Source organism: Labeo rohita, chromosome 3 (genome assembly GCF_022985175.1).
Source record: "Labeo rohita strain BAU-BD-2019 chromosome 3, IGBB_LRoh.1.0, whole genome shotgun sequence".
NCBI lineage: Eukaryota > Metazoa > Chordata > Actinopteri > Cypriniformes > Cyprinidae > Labeo > Labeo rohita.
In genome coordinates this window covers 1630269-1652275 of record NC_066871.1, presented here as the reverse complement: position 1 = coordinate 1652275, position 22007 = coordinate 1630269, and the positions used below count along the sequence as shown (strand labels likewise).

Genomic DNA, 22007 nt, shown 5'->3' with positions numbered 1-22007 from the left:
ACTAAAACTACATTAAAAAGTATTAAACAAAGAAAATGGCATAAAGAAAAATAATAACCATGAAGATATAAATAACAAAAAAAGACAAGAATATATTATATAAAGAATATAAACTAATTCAAAATATTAAAAAGTATAATAGCTTATCAGTACTAAAATAACACTCATAGGCAGAAATAAGCATGATCTATTCAGTATTAAATATTGGACAATATTTAATATCTATACTGAAATAAAATAAAATAAAATAGGACAACGGTATACGATATCAATACTGATTAATAAAATAAAATAAAAAAATAAAATAAGTCAAAATGTAAAACAAGTTCAGTATTAAATATTAGATAATATTCAATATTCAATAAAATAAATTAAAACAAAATACGATGGTTAAAATCAAATTGGACAATGCTATTCAATATCGATACTGATTAATAATAATAAAACAATAAAATAAAATAAATCTAAAATGAGTTCAGTATTAAATATTGGATAATATTCAATATCAATACTGATGAATAAAATAAAATACATAAAATAAAATAAAATTGCTAAATAATAAAAATAAATTAAATTACAATAAACTAAAATAAAAGAATCAAAATGTGAAACGAGTTCAGTATTAAATACTGGACAATATGTAATATCAATACTGATTAATAAAATAAAAAAATAATTAAAATAAGATGAATAAAATAAAATTGGATGACAATATTCAATATCAGTACTGATTAATAAAATAAAAAATGAATTAAAATAAGATGAATAAAATAAAATGACAACAATATTCAATATCAATACTGATTAATAAAATAAAATGAAATAAAATAAAATAAAAAATAATATAACAAAATAAATCAAAATATGAAACGATTTCAGTATTAGATACTGGACGATATTCAATATGAACACTGATCAATAAAATAAAATAAAATAAAATAACAATAAAATAACAATAAAATAAAATAAAATAAAATAGGTTGAGAAGTGATATGGTATTTTGCATCCCTACAATTGGATGCTATTCCAAAAAATAAATAAATAATACATTTAAATGTGAACCTTCATAGTCTTAAAATCAAAAATATAAAACAAGTTTCCCATTCAGCTGAGGTCCCAATGCCTCTTATTGTTCAACCACCTGGTGGAGTAAACCCAACAGATAAAATCAAGTCCTTCCCTGCATGTTTTTCTTGTCAACTGTCCAAACTCACTCAAAAATATGTGGTATTACAGAAGTAAAATGGGCTGTGAACGCCTTTTTTAGCTTCTGACTGGATGCTCAGACCACACAATAGAGTCCAGTTACAAAGCAGTGCGTCTTTATCCGCCATATTGAGACACAATTATGTGAAAATCATTAACTAAACCCCTAACATACCACACATATCACATCTCCAACCCCACCCGGTCTGAGATAGCACAGGTTCAGTCCACACACCAGACGGCTGGAGATACTACGGATTGCACATTAACTCCTGCCGTGACGCAACCTGTTTATTCTTCAGGACAACTAAAAAAAACTGCCTGTCTGTTTCTTTGGCAGAGCATCAAAGAGCAAAAATTGGAGTGTTTGAGAACTTTCCGAGAGGACGCAGATCATTTCAGGACGCGGCTGAGACATTGTGGGGGGCCGAGGACGCAGATCTGCTTGATAATGCAGCTCTGTGTGCGGTTATCTGCTGAGTATTGGCCCTTTAGGCCGGGTTGCTGAACTCTGTGACCCGCTGCCTTCACCTCGCTGACCTTCCTGGTGTTGGCACAAGCTAAACCCTCTCAAAGAGCCATTGAGCGCCGCTGGAAGCACGCGTCTGCGCTTATATGTCACGCAGAAAGAGATGTGAAACTGTGGTTTGAGGTGGAGCTCTGCGAACGTTGTATTTCGCATGCAGTCGGGAGGAATGTGGAAGCTGCAATGGGTGTAATTGTGAGGACAGTATGTGCGGGGGGAACGAGGGGAAGCTAGTGGAAGTAATTGTGTGAGATCGGGGATGTTTTTTCAGACCGGCTGACCGTGTGTGTGTGCTGGTTAGAAAGACAATGGGCAAAAGGGAGAAAAACTTGCTTGCAAAGTATGAATGTCTCAGGACAACGGCACATAAACGTGCTACTTTCTGCATTATATAGTATGCATGCTATGCAGAGCATGCAAATTGCTTCCATATAACGGAGTAGACTACTTAGAGTACCTCAAAAGCACTCGCTGAATTAACTTTTGTTTCCTGACGTACTAATAAACACATATAGTAGACTTTTATGTTCACTGAGGCTGCATTTATTCAAACAAAAATACAGTAAAAACAGTAAAATTGTGAAATATTTTTGCAATTTAAAATCACTGGTTTTTATGTGAATATGTTGTAAAGTGTAATTTATTCCTGTGATCAAAGCTGAATTTTCAGCATCATTACTCCAGTCTTCAGTGTCACATGATCCTTCAGAAATCAGTCTAATATGCTGATTTATTCAAGAAACGTTTTTGATTATTTCCAGTGTTGAAAACAGTTGCGCTGCTTAATGTTTTTGTGGAAACTGATACATTTTGTGGTTTTTTTTAATTATTTGATAAACAGAAAGTTCAAAGGAACAGCTCAATTTAATGCATCTTTGCTGAATAAAGGTGTTATTTGTTTAAAAATATATATATTTTGAGCCCAAACTAAGATATGTATATAATATGTAGTTTCACATACCATTTTTAAATAGTAAATAAAAAAATAGGACATTAAATCAGACTATTTAAAAACCAATTCATTTATAAAAACAAGTTATTTGTAATTAATTATAAGCGATCTAAATATCATTAGCAAAAAGCAGAACCACCAAAAAAAAAAAAACCTAGGTATTGGCAGATATTGTTAATTTTTTAATTTTAATTAAGTGATTTGTCCTCAGTTTATTATTGTTCATAATGTTTATTATTTTTAATGCTCATATGTGAGATAAAAACAAGGTCATTAGATGATTTTTTTTATTTAAACTAAAGAAATAAAATTACTGGAAAATATATATAAATTAAAATAAAATTGAAATAAAAATAAATTTAACCTAAATAGTAATATTTAAAAAATATTTGAAAATTATACATATAAAGTATGCAAAACTGCTAAAAAAACAAAAACTAAAACAAAAAAATGTAGCTAAAATGAAAAAAAAATATATAAAAATATAATATAATATAAAAAAATATAAAAATATAAGTTAATTCAAAATGATTTTAAAAACAATAACAACAGTGTAATATCTAAGGAAATTATAAATAGTAATATTTTAAAACTATTACATTTTAACAATAATTTAACTATAATTAAAATGAAAACTGAAAATATAAAAATAAAAGCTAATTCAATATTATTACAAAAACTATAATAACAATGTAATACCTAAGGAAATTGTAAATGGTAATATTTAGTAATATTTTATCTAAAACTAATAAAATTACAAGAGCACAATTACTAAAAATTTAACTGCAATTAAAATGAAAACAAAAAAATAAAAGTTAATTCAAAATGATTCTATAAATTATAATAGCATATAAATTGTAATATCTAAGGAAATTATAAATTGTAATATTTTAAAACATCTAAAACTAATACAAATTACAAGAGCACAATTACTACAAATTTTACTAAAATTAAAATGAAAACTGAAAATATAAAAATAAATGCTCATTCAAAATGATTATAAAAACTATAATGGCATATAAATAGTTATATGATATTTAAAGAAATTATAAATAGTAATATTTTAAAATATCTAGAGCATTTTAACTATAATTAAAATGAAAACTAAAAATAAAACCTAATTCAAAATTATAAAAACTAATAGCATATAAATAGTAATATCTAAGGAAATTATAAATAGTAATATTTTAAAACTATAAAAACTTTGAACTATAATTAAAATGAACTGAAAATATAAAAATAAAAGTTAAAATATTAATAAAAGCTGTAATAGTATATAAATAATGCTAAAATAACACTGAAACATACTACATTTAAAAATATGTCCATAACACACCTCTCTATTTGAATGACAACTATCAAATTATAGAAAGGCTCTGGTCCATTTAAGGGAGTTACTAATGGATTCACTTTTCCATAATAAAAATCATGGTGGTGTTATGAATGCCGACTGCTCTTATGCAACAACTCTCCTGCTGTTACAGGATCTGTGTGAAAGTTTCAATGTCCTTACCTAAATTTCTCTCTCTGTGTCTGTGTGTGCAGATTGCAGGCTCCGGTCCGCATGCCGTCATGCTGTCCTTAGACGAGCCGCTGGACCTGAAAGTGCCGAGGGGGCGGATCAGTGGGCGGGACAGAGGTGCCAGGTCTCCGCCCACTCTCACTCCCTTTCCCATTCACGCCAAGGGGGCGGGGCAACTGCGAATGGCAGACGACGGAACCGCCGTCATCGTTCCAGCATCTCCTGCGTCTCCACACACAGGTAAACAAATCACTCTAGTATGTCATATTATAAAACACCATAAATGCAAAGAAAATAACAGAATTGTGATTGTGTATCAGCAGGTGTCCTGCAGGACAAGTCGGAGACCCCCACACCACCCGCCGTGGACCTCAGCATGTCCCCGTCCTCCCGAAACACCGCCTGCTCTCCGGATCTCTCCAATGGAAATGGATCAACTCACATTTTCCCCGGGGTGAGTCAACAATGCTAGAGAAGAGCACATGTACATGGGTACTCAGAAGTACAGCTGAAGTCAAAAGTTTACATACACCTTGCAGAATCTGCAAAATGTTAATTATTTTACCAAATTACAAAATGCATGTTATTTTTTATTTAGTACTGACCTGAACACCTAAAAGATGTTTACATATAGTTCACAAGAGAAGTTGAAATTATAAAAATGACCCTGTTCAAAAGTTTACATACACTTGATTCTTAATACTGTGTTGTTACCTGAATGATCCACAGCTGTGTTTTTTTTTTTTTTGTTTGTTTAGTGATAGTTGTTCATGAGTCCCTTGTTTGTCCTGAACAGTTAAACTGTTCACTGTCCTTCAGAAAAATCTTTCAGGTCGCACAAATTCTTTGGTTTTTCAGCATTTGTGTGTATTTGAACCCTTTCCAACAATGACTGTATGATTTTGAGATCCAACTTTTCACACTGAGGACAACTGAGGGACTCATATGCAACTATTACAGAAGGTTCAAACACTCACTAATGCTCCAGAAGGAAACACAATGCATTAAGAGCTGGGGGGTGAAAACTTTTGAACAGAATGAAGATGTGTACATTTTTCTTATTTTGCCTAAATATCATGTTTTTTTCATTTAGTACTGCCCTTCAGAAGCTGCAGAAGATACTTACATGTTCTCCAGAAGACAAAATAAGTTACATTTACCCTGATCTCCAACTTTGAAAGTTTTCACCCCCCGGCTTTTAATGCATTGTGTTTCCTTCTGGAGCATCAGTGAGTGTTTGAACCTTCTGTAATAGTTGCATATGAGTCCCTCAGTTGTTCCTCAGTGTGAAAAGTTGGATCTCAAAATCATACAGTCATTGTTGGAAAGGGTTCAAATACACAGAAATGCTGAAAAACCAAAGATTTTATGGGACCTAAAGGATTTTTCTGAAGAACAGCAGGCAGTTTAACTGTTCAGGACAAACAAGGAACTCATGAAAAAAAAAAATACTAATAATAAACTATCACTAAAAAAAAAAAAAAATAAAAAAGTAAAAACATAGCTGTGGATCATTCAGGTAACAACACAGTATTAAGAATCAAGTGTATGTAAACTTCTGAACAGGGTCATTTACAACTATTCTCTTGTGGACTATATATAAACATCTTTTATGTTTTCATTGTTTATTCAGGTTACTAAATAAAAAATAACATGAATTTTTTATGATTCCTCTTATTTTGATAAAATAATTACCATTTTGCAGATTCTGCAAGGTGTATGCAAACTTTTGACTTAAACTGTATAACTTACAATACTTCAGAGTTAAACGCAAGCAAAAACAGTCTATTTTTTCAGTTTTACGATCTGTTTTGGTGACGTTTTGAGTTGTATCCCACATACCATTTGTTTCACTGCGAAAATTACTTTTAAGGTCTTTTTTTAATTTTTCTTTAGTTAAAATATCTAAAATTCAAGATTAAGATTGTCTAAAATGTAGACATTTCACAAAATGTATCTTTTTTTCTCCTTTCAGAAGTTTCTTAAAATATACTAATTTAGAAAACATATTATTACAGATTTTATTATATTTTTGATCAAATAAATACAGCTTGATGAGTATTAAGAGACTTCATTCAAAAACATCAAAAACTTCTTATTCTGAATTGTAAAAATAGGTAAAAAGATGAAAGATAAGTTCCCTAAAAACACATCTTAAAATCTTATTCAGTCTTAAGTAAATCTCATTTTATGCATTTGTAGATGTCTTAACTAAAATTAGTTTGCAGTATCCCTTTAAATGTACTATAATTAGCTATAAACTTGGTCTGCTGCTTTTTAAATGAGACTTCTTGAGCTGTCTTGTTCATTACGCTTCAAGAGAGGTGAGGAGCAACAACAGGGACTCATTAGCAACCCAAGTTCTGTTTGGGTCTAAGCACGTGTGCATTAAATGCACAGGACCGTCCCCCACCTTCCTTCAACATGAGACTGTTAGACTCTGTGACCCAAAATGGGTGTTTCTTATCAAATGCCCCCTGTGTCCCTTCACAAAAGTGCCTCTCTTTCTCAGTCCATGGAGGCTGACGGATGGGACGCGGGTTTAAATCAGATTTACAGCGAGGTACAGCCACACAGAGCTCTTTCTGCTTAATTTAATTCGCTCGAAATTGAATTGGGAGCGAGATGCATGGCTTTTTGTGTGCCTATGTGTGTCTCCAATGCCTGACACCCCTCCTTCAAGCCAATGGATGAACAGTGGCCAGGTCTTAGATGAGCCTAATTTTACGTGATTTTCCATGCACATTTCTCACATAGCTGAAACCTTCCCAGACAGCCCTGACACTGTTGTCTAGTCAAAACCAGCGTTGTCTCCGCTCTAATTAACCCTTCCCAAGCAACACTATTACTATTGCTCATACTTGCCGCATAACTCATAAATGATGATGACTATGATTATGCAGCTTATTGAAACTCTTTATCTTAGTGCTTAGTACTTGTGCAAAATCATTTATTACATTTGTTACATTTATTGGTGCCCTGCCATTTCGCTTTCTCTCATTAAAGTCTCGAATCTGTGGTTGAGTGTAAAGTGTGGCTGAGCATTAGCTCAGATCAGCACAGCTGGGGGCAGAAACGCGGAGAGGACGAGCCGCCACATCCAGCAAAACGCTCATAAGAGTCTCCCGCTGAGAGGGCGATTACAGAACACGGACCTCCTGTAGCTCCTGTTACTGAGTTTAACAGCTATTACTAGAATCGCTGGCCTGCTGTAAAAAAGATAAAGAGGCTGGAATTATGTTTGCCTTTTCTGGTTTTGTTCCTGCAGGACTCGGCTCATATCCGTTATGTGGAGGGAGGGGCCACGTCTCAAGCGTTCCAGTTCTTCGTGCCCATTGGAGGTGGAGGAGGGCTTCACCTGCCTTCATCGATGTTCATTCGGCAGCCCAAGGACACGAGAGCTTCTCCAGACCTCTCCGCAGATGAACAGCTGGCCTGTCGCTGGAGAAAGGTGAGAAATTGAAGCAGTTTAACACTAATGGTTAAGTGCTAATGTGTATTTTTCACCTGAGCTCATTGACCATGTTTTCTTGTCACAGTGCCACCTATTTTTTGACTCCTTGCAAGACCTGGTGGATCACGTCAATGACTTCCACGTGAAGCCTGAGAAGGATTCTGGGTACTGTTGCCACTGGGAGGGATGTGCACGGAAAGGACGGGGATTCAATGCCAGGTGTGTTTACTGTGTTCACTCTTCTGTCCATCTGTTAAATGTAGCTTTCTTTAAGACTTGTCATTACCTTTTTGTAGCTTTCACACTGGAGGAACCTTTTCATAGTTCCTAGAACTACTGGCAGAAGTACTCAAACGTATTTAGCTCTATGAACTCCGTTTGGGGGAACTAAATTAGCTCATACTTCAGAGTAGGGTCTAAAACAGTTCTATAGGAACTACCAGTAACGTACGTGTACACCGATTGGCCAAATGCATACGAAACTCCAGCTACCCAGCATTTTTAAAAAGCCATGTAAACATATTTACACCACGAACATGGAAAACAGTGGTAACCGGCGTTTAGCCACCTATTGTCTGCAGCATTGTATTCTTTTCCCATCCTCGATGATATGTAACACTGCAAGTTTTCATAGGAGATTTAGTCATATTTTCATGCTATTTCAGTCACGTAAATTGTGCGTTTACATCACAAAACCCACGGCACACAACAAAAACAGCTCCTCAATTCACTGGTTGTTTACATTTGTAAATGCCACGAATATAGACGTTGTTGGCCGCTTCAGAGTTCCTGCTGCCGGTCCAAATGCAATCAGGAAAACGGCCCGAGGATGAAAATTGGTCTCTAGAGAGTTCTTAGAACTATGTGGTGTGAAAGCCCCTATAAAAATGTAGACTGGTCTAATTTGAATGCCAAAAATAAAACTCATTACCACTTGGCTAACTGCTGGTTGATCTAGTTCTTAAGACTGAGCTTAACATAGAGGCTAAGTTTATACTACTGGCCCCTGTTGGTGCCAAATGATTCATAGTCAACCTGATTTAGAGCGTTCTGTTAATCTTGTTGGTAGAAATTTTGCAGTTGCAGCCTCTAGGGGGGACTTTCAAGTTTTACCTAGGACAGGGGTGCCGAAACTCAGTCCTGGAGGCACCGGTGTCTTGCAGAGTTTACCTCCAACTTGCCTCAATACACCTGACAAGAACTTTTTAGTATGCCTAGCAAGAACTTGATTAGCAGGTTAAGTGTGTCTAATTGGGGCTGGAGCTAAACTCTGCAAGTCACCGGCCCTCCAGGACCAAGTTTGGGCACCTCTGACCTAGGACATATCTTAAATCTAATGTCTGCATCATTAGGTACAAGATGCTGATACACATCCGCACTCACACCAATGAGAAACCTCACCGCTGTCCCACCTGCAACAAGAGCTTCTCCCGACTTGAGAACCTCAAGATTCACAACCGTTCGCACACAGGTCAGTACCAAGTTAAATCTACGGATAGATACGTAATATTGGATGACCTGGCTAATTTGGTGCTTGTATTTCAGGAGAGAAGCCCTACATCTGTCCTTACGAAGGCTGCAACAAGCGCTACTCCAATTCCAGTGACCGTTTCAAACACACGCGCACACATTATGTGGACAAGCCCTACTACTGCAAGATGGTGGGCTGCTTGAAACGGTACACGGACCCCAGCTCCCTGAGGAAGCATATCAAGGCTCATGGGCACTTTGTAGCCCAGGAGCAGGGAGGCCCAGGTGGGGTGGGCTCACTGATGAAGCCGGGGCAGATAGCAGGGGCAGGGAAAGAATCCGAGCTGACTTACGTCAGTGGGGCCCACATCATCATTCCTGGTGCTGCCGCTGCTCTCCTGGGTGGTCACGGTCTGCCGGGTCTCGGAGGCTCCCTCCCCTTGTCCCCACTCAGTCCCCGCCCCTTGGACTTGAGCACGCTGGGCTGCCCAAGCTCCCCTCCAGCTGGGCTTGGGGGGACGTCCATCCTGTCCTTCGGTGGCTCCCCGCTTGGCCTGGCCAAGTCACCTTTGCTGTCTCCTACCTTCTCATCTTCCACGTTGGGGTTGCCCATGGTGCCTATTTTGGGCTCAGAGCGCAGGGACCATAGCAAGGGCAAGGCCAGAGGCGAGGAGGGTGAGGACGAGATCCACGGCGGAGTTCTCAACTTGTCTACGGGGGCGTCCCACGACCCTCTGTCTTGGGTTGTCATCCCTTCTGGTCCGGTGGTGCTGAAGCCAGCTGTGGTCAACTGAGCGCCACATTCCAGAGGAACGGCAGGGGAAGGGTGGGGGTGGAACAGGGGTCAGAGGTCAGAGGCAAGCCTATGGGGGGTTTTCACAAAGCAAATGCAGTTCTGCTTGGAGGTGACACCATATTCAACTTTTAACGCTACTTCAGTTCTCATTTTTACCTTCTGGTTGGACACAGCTACCTGTTTCTTGTGGTAATAGGGATGGTATCTTAAAGTGAAATTAGTGTAACAATTCAGAAAGGGGCCAAACATTCACCTCCATTCCATTCTTTATCTTTCTTGCTTATCTTATTATCAGGGTTGTCCAGTCATGCTTCTGGAAGGACACCTTCTTGGAGAGTTAGGCACTTAACACACCTGCTTGGAAGTTTTAAGTAGTCCTGATGCGCTTGATTAACTGATTCAGATGTGTTTAATTAGGTTTGGGGCTAAACAAGTGGTAGGCAATTCTGGTCCTTGAGGTCCACTGTCCTGCAGAGTGTAGTTACAACCCTAATCAAACATGCAAACTAAACTAATTGAGGTCTTCAGGATTACTAGGAAATTATATGTAGGCTAAACTCTAAATTATTGGAGCTAAACTCTGCAGGACAGTGGAATTTAAGGGTTGCCCATCCCTGGTCTAAACTTTGCTGGAAACTGGCCCTCCAGAAGCAGCTTCGGACGGCAAGTCTTACACACTTCTTTTTCTGTTTTATGAGAGCACTGATCTAAACGGCAGACTTCGGAATCTGTGCCCTTGCTTCAAGAGACAGTTGTATTTATGCGTAAGCAAAACTTTTGGACGACAGTGTACGCAACACACTAAAGACACAGATGTATGCTATTATTCTTCAGGAACTGACCTTCAAGCCATTCCGTGCGTTATGAAAAGACCTCCGAGCGTAGCGAGCTAGAGATCTTTAAGGCTAGATCGCATGGGCTTGGTCTGGTTTGCATAGGGGTGCTGAGGTCATAGGTCAGCTGAGAGCAGTCTTGCCATCAATCAGCATCTGCTGTACCCTTTAGACTAGTAGTGTCCAATTCTGGCCATGGAATGCCACTTTCCTGTGGAGTAAGTTCCTGCACACCTGGCTCTAGTTTCTAGTGATCCTGAAGACCTTGAGTAACTGGTGTAGGTGTGTTTACTTAGGGCAGGAGTAGGCAAGTTCAGTCCTAGAGGGCCACTGTCCAGTTTCACTCCAGCCCTTACCTGCTTATAGCCTTAATCAGGGGTGCCCAAGCTCAGTCCTGGAGGGCCGGTGTCTTGCAGAGTTTAGCTCCAATTTGCCTCAACACATCTGCTGGGAAGTTTCTAGTATGCCTAGTAAGAGGTTGATTAGCTGGTTCAGGTGTGTCTAAGTGGGGTTGGAGCTAAACTCTGCAGGACACTGGCCCTCCAGGACCGAGTTTGGGCACCCCCGGCCTTAGTAATCCTGAAGACATTGATTAGCTTGTTCAGGTGGGTTTGATTAGCGATGGAGCTAAGCTCTGCAGGACAGTAGCTCTCTAGGATCGAACTTGCCTACCCCTGATTTAGGGCTAGAGCTAAACTCTCCCAGACAGTGGGAGCAGGAGTGGAATGGACACCCCTGCTTCAGACTGTCCAGAGTCCCACCGCCGGTTAGCGGGCTCCTTCTGCATCCCTTGCAAGTGAACTAAATGCTATTGCAAGCTATATGACAAACCTTGCATTTGCTGCTAGCTGTGTCACTGCAATGTAAGCATAGATTTTTGAATAAGTATGAACGACAATCTGTCCTCTGAGGAGGAGGAAATAGAAACCTTGAGTAGCTCTATTTTGTTGAATAAGAGATTTACAGACACAAGGCTCAGACTGACTGAGTTTTAAGTCATACAAGGGCACAAACTCACCAAGCGGTCATGCTAACGCCCCATAGGACATGGCACCGTTGTAAACAGTGCCATCTTCTGGTCATCATTTGTACTGCACACTACTAGCTGAACCAAGGGCCAGATTTAACAGTATTGTCCTGCTTTGCAGCATACTAGCACGGCAGGGTAGAACAAAGAACTTTTGGCTGATGCAGAATAGTGGAATGTTTAAAAAAATCGTTATCCACAACCTAGTGAACATGCTGACACATGCAGTGCACCAGTTTGGGTGCACTGCAACGATTAAGGGCCTAGTTTGGTTAAAATAACTTTGCTTTCACAGTTTGCCCCATATTAAATCACTCAAATCATATACCCAGAGATTAAAGTAGGGACTTGATGATAAAATGCAGAAAGCGCTATTCAGGTGGCCAAAAGATAGCATTTTGATTTAAGACCCTTTCACATGACCCACATCAACATTCTCCAATGCATCAAACTGTTGAAGTTTCAGCATTACTCCTGACGTCACCTGACACAAATGGAGTTGTAGGCGATGCTCCAAGTACTAAAAATTTCAAATTTGACCCTATTTGCCATGAGTTTCCCCAGTTGCATGATGTGCCATTATGTGATACATGAAAATCACTGCTATATTTCATGCACAAAACAACCTTTAAGGCACATAATCATATTCTAACTTTTATGATGTTATCTGAAACGCCAAAGTGGTGTATGATTCTTGTGTTGAAAGGTGCACTGAGATCCTGAAGTGGGTCATGTGAGAGAGACTTGACACAGTCTTTGTTATCCTCCATTGATGATCGACCTATCACAATCAAGACCTCATTCAGATTAAAATAACATTTTTGATTAAGTCTTCTCTCCTGAACTCAGGCGCGCAACAGTCTCTGTCTTCTCAGGAGAAGTACTTCTGTAACGGAGATGACATACTTAGAGCATCTCTCTTAGTAATGTCCATTACTTAAAGATTGGGAGAAATATTTTTTAGAGAACAAACGAATGTAATGTAAAAACATTCCGACTAAAACAGTCGCACTTCCTTAAAGCATGTACCCTGCCCTCCCCTCCAAACCATTTTTACACTCAGAGTCTTATTCCATAATTATTTTTGTTTTATTGTTTGTGGAAACTATACAGTTAATGCTATTTTGTTTTACTGACTTTTTTGGTTTTGTTTTGTTTATGGACGTGACATTTCCTGATGTTGAAGTTGCTTCGTTTCTGCTATCGCTATTTTGTGTTCGGCTTTCTCCAGCTAGTGAACCACGAGGAAAGAGAGAGAAATGACAGGATATCGTGACCGATAAGGGTTTGAATAAGAAACCCTAACATTTAGCCCATAATGATGTTTGAAGTTTACATACATCTGTCCTGCATAATGGACATTCAACCAATGTCCACAATGGATGTCCAACTGAACCTAAAATCTGAGAATTACTGGGTGAAATTGAAAAAAAAAAATGCACAGCAAGTGCTTCCTTCATTCGCTCTAGCATCACTGCTAGAAAAAATGCCACCACTGTCCATGTCTTGACTGTGCGCCAAGTTTCAAAAGTAGGCCGCCAACCCTTACACGGCCCCAGATTATTTTTATTTATTCAGTTAGTGCCAAGAATAGGCTAACCTTGTCCTTCTACAAAACATGCAGTAATCAAACACAATCCTCTCAGATTTGGAGAGCTTTGACATCAGCATGTATTTAGGAGACTTTACCGGAAATGACGTTTATTAACCCTTGCATCTTTCCGACAAATCTGAAATCTTTGTCCACCTTCTCCTACTTGCTTTCCTCATGTCGTTGGCTGGAGAAAGCTGATTCTGACACAGACCTGTCAAGGTCTACATCAATGTTCAATATCAGATAAGCTGTTTGAACCTTTAACCCTTTGAGCACTCTGAAAACGGCCGCACTGTTTCACACAGGAGACTCCAAAGGCCTTAACAAAATGATGGTGCATTCCCAATGACTCCAAATTTGCTGCAACTGTATGTGAGAGACTGAAGCAATAAATTGAATGGCAGGGACGATGTCATAGCTAGATATTTAAAATTAGAAAATTTCGCTGCAGTAAAACTCCAATGATGTCAGAAACTATAAACGGTACATAAATTAAGCACCACTTTAGAATAAAAAAAAAAAGTAAACTCACACTAAACGTAAAGATGTTTGTACGTTCCTAAAATAAACTAATGACACATTCTTGAAGTGCCACAGAGATGCACAAAGGGTTAACAAAAAGACTATGGCCTGGAAAGGCCAGCATCCATTTTTATTTTTTCCTTTTTTGCACATTTTTTGAGATATTTTAATATCAGTATTTTAATTTTTTTCCAAGTGCCTTTTATTATAGTTGAAATGTAGATGTAATACAGTATATGAAAATAAATATATATATAAAAATAAATATATATTTTTTCCCAGCGTCATGTTCTGAAGCCGAACATGCAGAATTTTAGAGCTGTAAAAGTCTCCAGTTGGTACAACATAGGTGTGTGCTCCTGTTTTAGAGGAATTTTATTACGATATTGATAAGGATGTCAATGAAAATAAAAGAAACAAATGTTTAATAAATTTGCATTTGATACATTGCGCCTCGCTGCATCTTTTTTGGCTGAATGTTTGGGATATTCATGTACAGAGGGCTGAAATGTTTACAGTATTAAGTCTCAGCCTCGGATGAGATGTTGAACTATTTTTCTTGGCTCATCCATCTATTTGCTTTTGCCTAATGCTTCTGACTAATCTCTCTTTGAATAACTGAAATATACATAACAGTGATTCTAATGTAAACAGTGTTTGTGAGGATCCCATAACACTGCAACAGTTAGTGTTTATGACCTCATATGACCAACATTTCATATTTAATCCTGAACAAACACTGACATTGCAGATTTCAATAATCAGAAATTACCTATACACTCTACTGGTTTGGATCACATAATTTTGAAGCTCTCTTTGATCTATGTTATGCAGTTAAGCTATTTCTTTTTTTAAATGTGCAGACTACATTTATTATACACTGCTGTTCAAAAGTTTTTTTTTTTTTTTTTTTTTTTTTTGAAGACGACGACATTTCTTCTGCTCATCAAAGTTGCATTTATTTGATCAAAAATACAGAAAAAACAGTAACATTGTGAAATATTATTGCTATTTAAAATAATGTTTTTCTATTTTAATATACTTTAAAATAGAATTTATTTCTGTGATGCAAAGCTGAATTTTCAGCATCATTACTCCAGTCTTCAGTGTCACATGATCCTTCAGAAATCATTCTAATATGCTGATTTATCATCAAGGTTGGAAACAGTTGAACTGCTTAATATTTTTTTTGGAAACTGTGATACTTTTTTCAGGATTCTTTGTTGAATGAAATGTTAAAAAGAACAGCTTATATGTAAAATGTAATTTTTTTTTAACAATATACACTATTGTTATAGACTTCTATTGTTAAAAAAGATGTCTATTTAAAATAAATGCTGTACTTTACTTTTTATTCACCAAAGAATTCTGAAAAAGTATCACAGGTTCCAACAAAATATTAAGCAGCACAACTGTTTTCAACATTAATAATGAATCAGCATATCAGAATGATTTCTGAGGGATCATGTGACACTGAAGACTGGAGTAATGATGCTGAAAACTCAGCTTTGCATCACAGAAATAAATTATATTTTAAAATGCATTAGAATACAAAACTGCTATTTAAAATTGTAATAATATTTCACAATCGGTCTGTTCTTTATTGTTATTTTAGATCAAATAAATGCAACCCTGATGAGCCGAAGTGATTCCTTTAAAAAACATTAAAAATCGTACCTATCCCAAACTTTTGAACAGCAGTGTACATATACTGGGGTTGAAAATGGAAGAAAAAAAAACCCTTTAAAATAAAACTTTAAATAATAGTAGCTATACATAATCACATTAATAATTATTTAATAAATACATTTTAATGCCATTACAGTAATAGTGCATCAACAAACAGCAAATTTCATTGATCACTCAAATGGCAACATGGCTTCTCTGACAGTTCTTATAGTGTGACTCTGCTAAAAGTCCTGCTTAAATAAAGGTAAAATGCATCAAGATTTTAAGGAATATTCTGGATTCAGAAAAACTTAATCAGCCGCACACTGTTGATTACCACAGACTGTTTACAGTTAAACCAGACATTATACTGAGATACATTTTAAAATACTGTTTCTAAAGTACTGCCACAAAACTTAAACATAATAATTTGTGTGACAAATTCACTTATTAACCTAGTCTGGGTTTTTAACCTTGATCTTTCATTTCCTTTCATAGCTGACAAAAAGATGGACACCGGATACAAGGACATTTTACTAGAATAAAATCCACTTGGTAACATACAGTGAATTCATTCACCCAGAACTGCTTTGAAGATCCAAAGTTTTGTCTAGACTTCATTTTTGTTTACAGCAATGCAACATTTTGCTAGTCGTAAAAAAGCATTAAATGACCATCTGTGGTAATCTACATTAAGCCTGAAATATTGCTGCTACCTTATGTTTAATCCAGATCATTCCTTCCAGCATGAACAGATGGATGGATTTAAATAAACACACTACTTTTGAAAAGTTTGAGGTCAGCAAATTTGTTTTTTAAAAAATGAATACTTCTATTCAACAAGGAGGCATTTTTGGTTACACAACTTTTCTAACTCAAATGTTCCTTTGAACTTTCTGTTTTGTTTCTTGAGTAGCAAATCATATCAGAACGACTTCTGAAGAATCATGTGACACTGAAAACCGCAGTGATGATGCTGAAAATTCAGTTTTGCATCACAGAAATAAATTGCATTTTAAAATATATTTAAATGGAAAAGTGGTATTTTGAATTGCAATAACAGTTAACAATATTACAGTTTTTACTGTGTTTTTGAGCCAATAAATGCAGCCTTGAGAGAAAATAAGAAGAAAAATCTTACAGACACCAAACTTTTAAAGAGTAACGTACATTTTTAAACATGTTAGAAAGTTCCAGGAGCTCCCGGATGAAGTCCAACGAGACCTCAGGATAAATTACCTTCCAAGTACTGTCCAGAAAGTACTCCTCCACTCTGACTGATGATTAAAGAAATGATTGACATGTCAATGTACAAAAAGATCAAGTTTTATTGGGGGTCTGGGTCATAATTACAGTGGAGGGGTGAAAGGATGGAGCTCATGTTTGCTGCTGGTCCTGCTGCTGCTGGTCTGGTGGTTTGGTTTGATGCTGCTGTTGAATGGAGAGTTCTTCATCTAGACGCTCTTTAGCCCGTACCACCTACAACAAGTCCGTGACAAACGCAAATTCATTATTATTATTTCTACAATGCAGAAAACTACAGAACAGCTGAAGATCTGGATTTAGTGGGATCAAAATCCATAAGTGACCAAGAGTTTCTCAGACCACTATCCTGTTTTTGAAAAAGAAAATCTAAAACAGCACATATCACATAACAAAAATCAGTTTGATCGATTAATTCTCATTGCTTACCTTTGATTGAAGATAGAAAGAACCGCCAACAGCTTTGTCATTGACTTTAAATAAATGCTCATAATTCTGAGGAGAAAATGAAAGCGTTTAAATTAAAAATTAAATTGGTTACAAGGACAATATTGTAATGCTGAACTCATTTATGTTGTAAACTGTTAATAAAACCAGACTCTTACCTTCTGGATCTCCTCTGGTTTTAATGTGGAGATGTTCAGTATCTGTTGGGCTTCTTGTAAAGTCATTCCCGTGAAACTAGACGCAGCCGCAGACTGTCTGCCCGCTTGACCCCGAGCCTCAGCAGCCCGCTGACTGGCTGCATTCACATTCACACAGCATACGACAGTCATTTTTCACATATAGAGTATTCCTCATATTGGAGATCAACATCAGTCACGCTAAGACACTTAAGTATATTATGTTGCAATGTTGTCATAACCTAAGACCTCTGAAAATTAGAAAACCACATTTAAATTCACAATAATCATAATTATATTATAATATCTGGTGATTATTTAATGGAAATACTACATAAAATAAATGTATTTATTTATGAATTAAGCAGATATTAACATGCATAACAAATATTAGTTACAAAAATAAATGTTAAGCATATTAATATGCTATTAACTATTAATATGCAACCGAAATTATATAAAATATGAATATAAATAAACATAAAATCGCGTTTATTTGCACTGACCTGCAAATTCTTGACGTAAAGCTCTTGCAAAAGCTCGTCCCACCACCTGAGCCCCCATCACAATGATCTGAGCCAGATATTTGGCCTGTGTGAACGCAAAAACACACAAATATAACAAAACATTAAGAAAGTATGATACAAATGCAAGCTAGAGATTTCAATTTTAAGTAAAGCAAACAAAACTTGTTTTAGAATAAAAAGTTTCAATAGAAATGTTTCATAATAAATAATGTGTCATTATAAGATAAATAAACACAATTATAAATGATAAATGCACGTATTTAGGCTAATATATTGAATACACTGCTTCACGAGTACACAGCCTCTTTAAATCATCTTTATATGACTTCTGCGGTCGTAAAGATTCATTAATCGCTTATGCAAACAATTTTATGTTTGTAAGGTAATATGACATTACTTCTATCTTGAGAAATGAAATACAAGGTCGTTGCATAAGAAGATCTGATACAGAATGATCCATTATTAGCATTTCTAGAGATGAAATACAGAGCTACCGACGCAAAATCAAAACATGATGATGATCGATAATGAATACATGAACATACCATGATTTATCAGCTGTGACCACGTTAAACCGCTCAGTTTAGGACGAGTGTTTTTTCACGTGTAACTCCATCAAGGTTGATGAAACCGGCGAAGAAATGAGACGAAAACACAACACACGCTGACACCTGCTGGCTGGAGGACATTCATGATCCGCTCAGATCGAGTGGAGGCGTACGGTCTTGACGTCATTACGCAGGACAACCCGGATGGCCAGTAAGAAAACAGTCATTTTTAATTTCAGTGAAGTTGATAATCTATATTTACATTCTTTGAAAAACTCTAATAATCGAATTGCCTGTAAACTATGGCTTACTATATGTAAAATAAGATATGTTTTAGTGTAACATTTTAATTATTTGTTTATTGCTTATAAATGGTGTAACAAAAACAATAATTTAAAATTAAATTAAAAAATATATTTAAAAAAATTAATTAATAACTGTTAATACTACTACTACAGCTAATAATAATAATAATAATAATAATAATAATAATAACAATAAAAAATTATCATATCTAATATTACCAGAAGGAATCGTGTCTATAAGTAGTTCTTGAATATAGATATATATATCTTGAATATAGAGAAATAATAATAAACTTTTATTATTATTATTATTATTATGTATTATTAACAATGCATTACAAAATAATAACATGATTATATTAGTAAATTATATTATGAATAATACATTAAATAATGATGTGATTATTGCATTATTATTAATAATAATAATAATAAATTATAAGTAATTTAAATACTACTACTATGACTAATAATAATAATAATAAACAAAAAATGGATCATATTTCATATAACCAGATGGGAATTGTGTCTAAAACTAGTTCTTGAATATAGAAAAAATACAGAGAAATAATAATTATAAAATATTATTATTAATAATCACAAATATTATTATTAATAATAATATATTATTATATTATTAACAATACATTATATAATCATAACACAATATTATTAATAAATTATGTTATTAATAATACATTGATTAATGATGATTATGATGATTTTATTATTATTATTAATAATAATAAATTACAGTAATAACAATAAGAATATTAAGAATAAGAATTAAGTTAAAAATGTATAATTATTAATAATACATCTAATAATTATAATAACAATAAACAAAAGAAATTTACCATATTTAATATTACCAGATATTGTCTATAACTAGTTCTTAAATATATAACAAATACAGAAAAATAATAATAAAATACAATTATTAACAATACATTATATAATAATAATGTTTATATTATTAAATTATATTATTAATACATTGTATAATGATGATGATGATAATAATATAATAGAAATAATAATAATTTGTAACATTAACACCTGTAATAATTACAACACGATTATGATGACCATCAATAAATACAACACTCAATCCATATTTCTTAGCTCTCAAGGTTTTATTTTGAGGCAACATTCCCACAAGACTGATTTCATTCAAAAGAGGAGTGAAAAACATTATTGCCTATAAAGTATTAAAATGAAGGCGATTACAAGTGCTGTGAAAAAGCATCCCAAAAACCTCAGATTGGTAACAAAATGAGCTCACATTTAAAAAACATTTAGCAGACCATTACTATATCTGTTAACATCTACCGTTTATTTGTGACTACATGGTTACATGTCAAGCACAGGACATCACACGATACGAGTGCCACAACATGCACGATTCCTATGTAAACATGTTCTGTTAAAACAAAAAAACTAAATTAGTTGTATTGCCTTGTGATAGACCTGATTATTGGAGAAAATACCCTTGTGAAGTAGATTTGTTAATACTGTTGATGAGGTTGAGCAGAAGGAAATACACAGAAAGGTGTATTTTCCAGTTTAAAAAGGAGCAGTTACAACAGTCTCCAGATCATTCATTTAGAGGTACACAGACGATTTTGTTCCAGACATATTAAAAGATATCTAATGCTGCAAAGAACATGAATAGTCTCTCGCACTGAAAGGAGTTACCACAAATTACCACAATATCAATGTTAAACGTACATTCAACCATTTTGATAGTCAAATAATGGTATTAAGTGCACATTTCACCAATGAAAGTATCCAGAGAGAGGTTTTGTTACAGATCGAGGAAGGCTTGTGCTATCATGCAGTCATTATACAGTCAAAACTGATGGCGGTCATTCAAACTGACACAGAAAATACCCTGTCGTATTGTAAAATGTGCATCATGCATCTGAGATGAACGTCTGAGCTATGCATATGAATGTGTTCAAGTGTGAAGAATCATTTTAACCGTTAATAAGAGATATTAATACTCCAGTTAAACCAATGCAGAGAGATGACGGGTGGATTATCCAGAAGACGGATGGAGGAGTGTGTGAGAATGAATCAGCAGGCTGTATGGAGCTAAAAGCGACGGGATGAGGAGCGGTTAGGAGGTACGTTGGCACCCTGGAATGGCAAGATACAAATACAGCAGGCACGTCCCGTGTCTGCTGCTGACACCCTGACTGGACCGCGAGGCAAGGCTTGTGTGTTAGTCGTCCTGAAACAAGCACAGACAGGATTTAGATGGTTTACAGTATGTCATGAATCATCTGGTGTGTGTGTGTGTGTGTGTAGTCAGTTCACTCACCCACTCCTCGTCGTCCACCCCCTCATAAGACTCCTGAGGCAGAGGGTCTTCCCTGTTTCCCAGCTTCGCCACCATGGCACTGAGCAACTGCAAGAATTACACATACACACAATGAATAAGACAGAATGAATGAACAAACAGACAGATAGAATGAACAGACAAACGACAGACAGAATGAATGAACAAACAAAAAACAAACTAACAAGCAATAGACAGAGACAGACAGAACAAACAAATGATAGACAGAATGAATAAACGACAGAGCGACTGACAGACAGAACAAACAAACAACTGACAGACGGAATGAACAAATAAACAAATAATAGAGACAGAACAAACCAAACAATCAAATGATAGAGACAGACAGAATAAGCAAACAAAAACAAACATTAGACAGACAAAAACAAACAACAGACAGACAGAACTAACAAATGATGAACAGACAGAACTAACAAATGACAAACAGAATGAACTAACAAACAACAGAGAGAGAGAGACAGAACAAAAAAGACAGATAGAACAAATTATAGACAGAATGACCTAACAAACGAGAGACACAGATAGAAGAAACAAAACGAAAGACAGAAGAAACAAACGACAGACAGAAGAAACAAATAACAGACAGAACAAACTAACGATAGACAGACAGAACAAACTAACGACAGACAGAAGAAACAACAGACAAACAGAACATACAAACGACAGACAGACAAAACAAACAAACGACAGACAGAACAAATGACAGACAGAACAAATGACAGACAGACAGAACAAACAAACGACAGACAGACAGAACAAACGACGGACAGACAGAACAAACAAACGACAAACAGAACAAACAAACG

The 22007-nt window shown here is 35.7% G+C and overlaps 2 protein-coding genes across 5 annotated transcripts in view; one reads left to right on the top strand and one right to left on the bottom strand.

The window, feature by feature from the left end:
- glis2b (GLIS family zinc finger 2b) overlaps window positions 1-13907 on the top strand; it is a 56027-nt gene extending 42120 nt beyond the window's left edge. Inside the window, exons 2-7 of one of the 2 annotated variants that reach the window (XM_051103261.1) lie at window positions 4230-4446; window positions 4530-4660; window positions 7475-7657; window positions 7746-7879; window positions 9013-9131; window positions 9206-13907. In XM_051103261.1, the coding sequence (XP_050959218.1) occupies window positions 4257-4446; window positions 4530-4660; window positions 7475-7657; window positions 7746-7879; window positions 9013-9131; window positions 9206-9924 (1476 nt within the window). In that variant the 5' untranslated portion in view covers window positions 4230-4256 and the 3' untranslated portion in view covers window positions 9925-13907. Of the gene's footprint in view, window positions 1-4229; window positions 4447-4526; window positions 4661-7474; window positions 7658-7745; window positions 7880-9012; window positions 9132-9205 lie in introns of both variants that reach the window. The other variant, XM_051103250.1, reaches the window with a different exon arrangement.
- Window positions 13908-16878: 2971 nt separating this feature from the next.
- coro7 (coronin 7) overlaps window positions 16879-22007 on the bottom strand; it is a 199173-nt gene continuing 194044 nt past the window's right edge. Inside the window, exons 27-31 of one of the 3 annotated variants that reach the window (XM_051100932.1) lie at window positions 21163-21249; window positions 17963-18047; window positions 17439-17575; window positions 17263-17328; window positions 16879-17049 (exon numbers count right to left, since the gene is read on the bottom strand). In XM_051100932.1, the coding sequence (XP_050956889.1) occupies window positions 16948-17049; window positions 17263-17328; window positions 17439-17575; window positions 17963-18047; window positions 21163-21249 (477 nt within the window). In that variant the 3' untranslated portion in view covers window positions 16879-16947. Of the gene's footprint in view, window positions 17050-17262; window positions 17329-17438; window positions 17576-17962; window positions 18048-18528; window positions 18688-19960; window positions 21073-21162; window positions 21250-22007 lie in introns of those variants that run through there. The other 2 variants (XM_051100925.1, XM_051100919.1) reach the window with 2 other exon arrangements.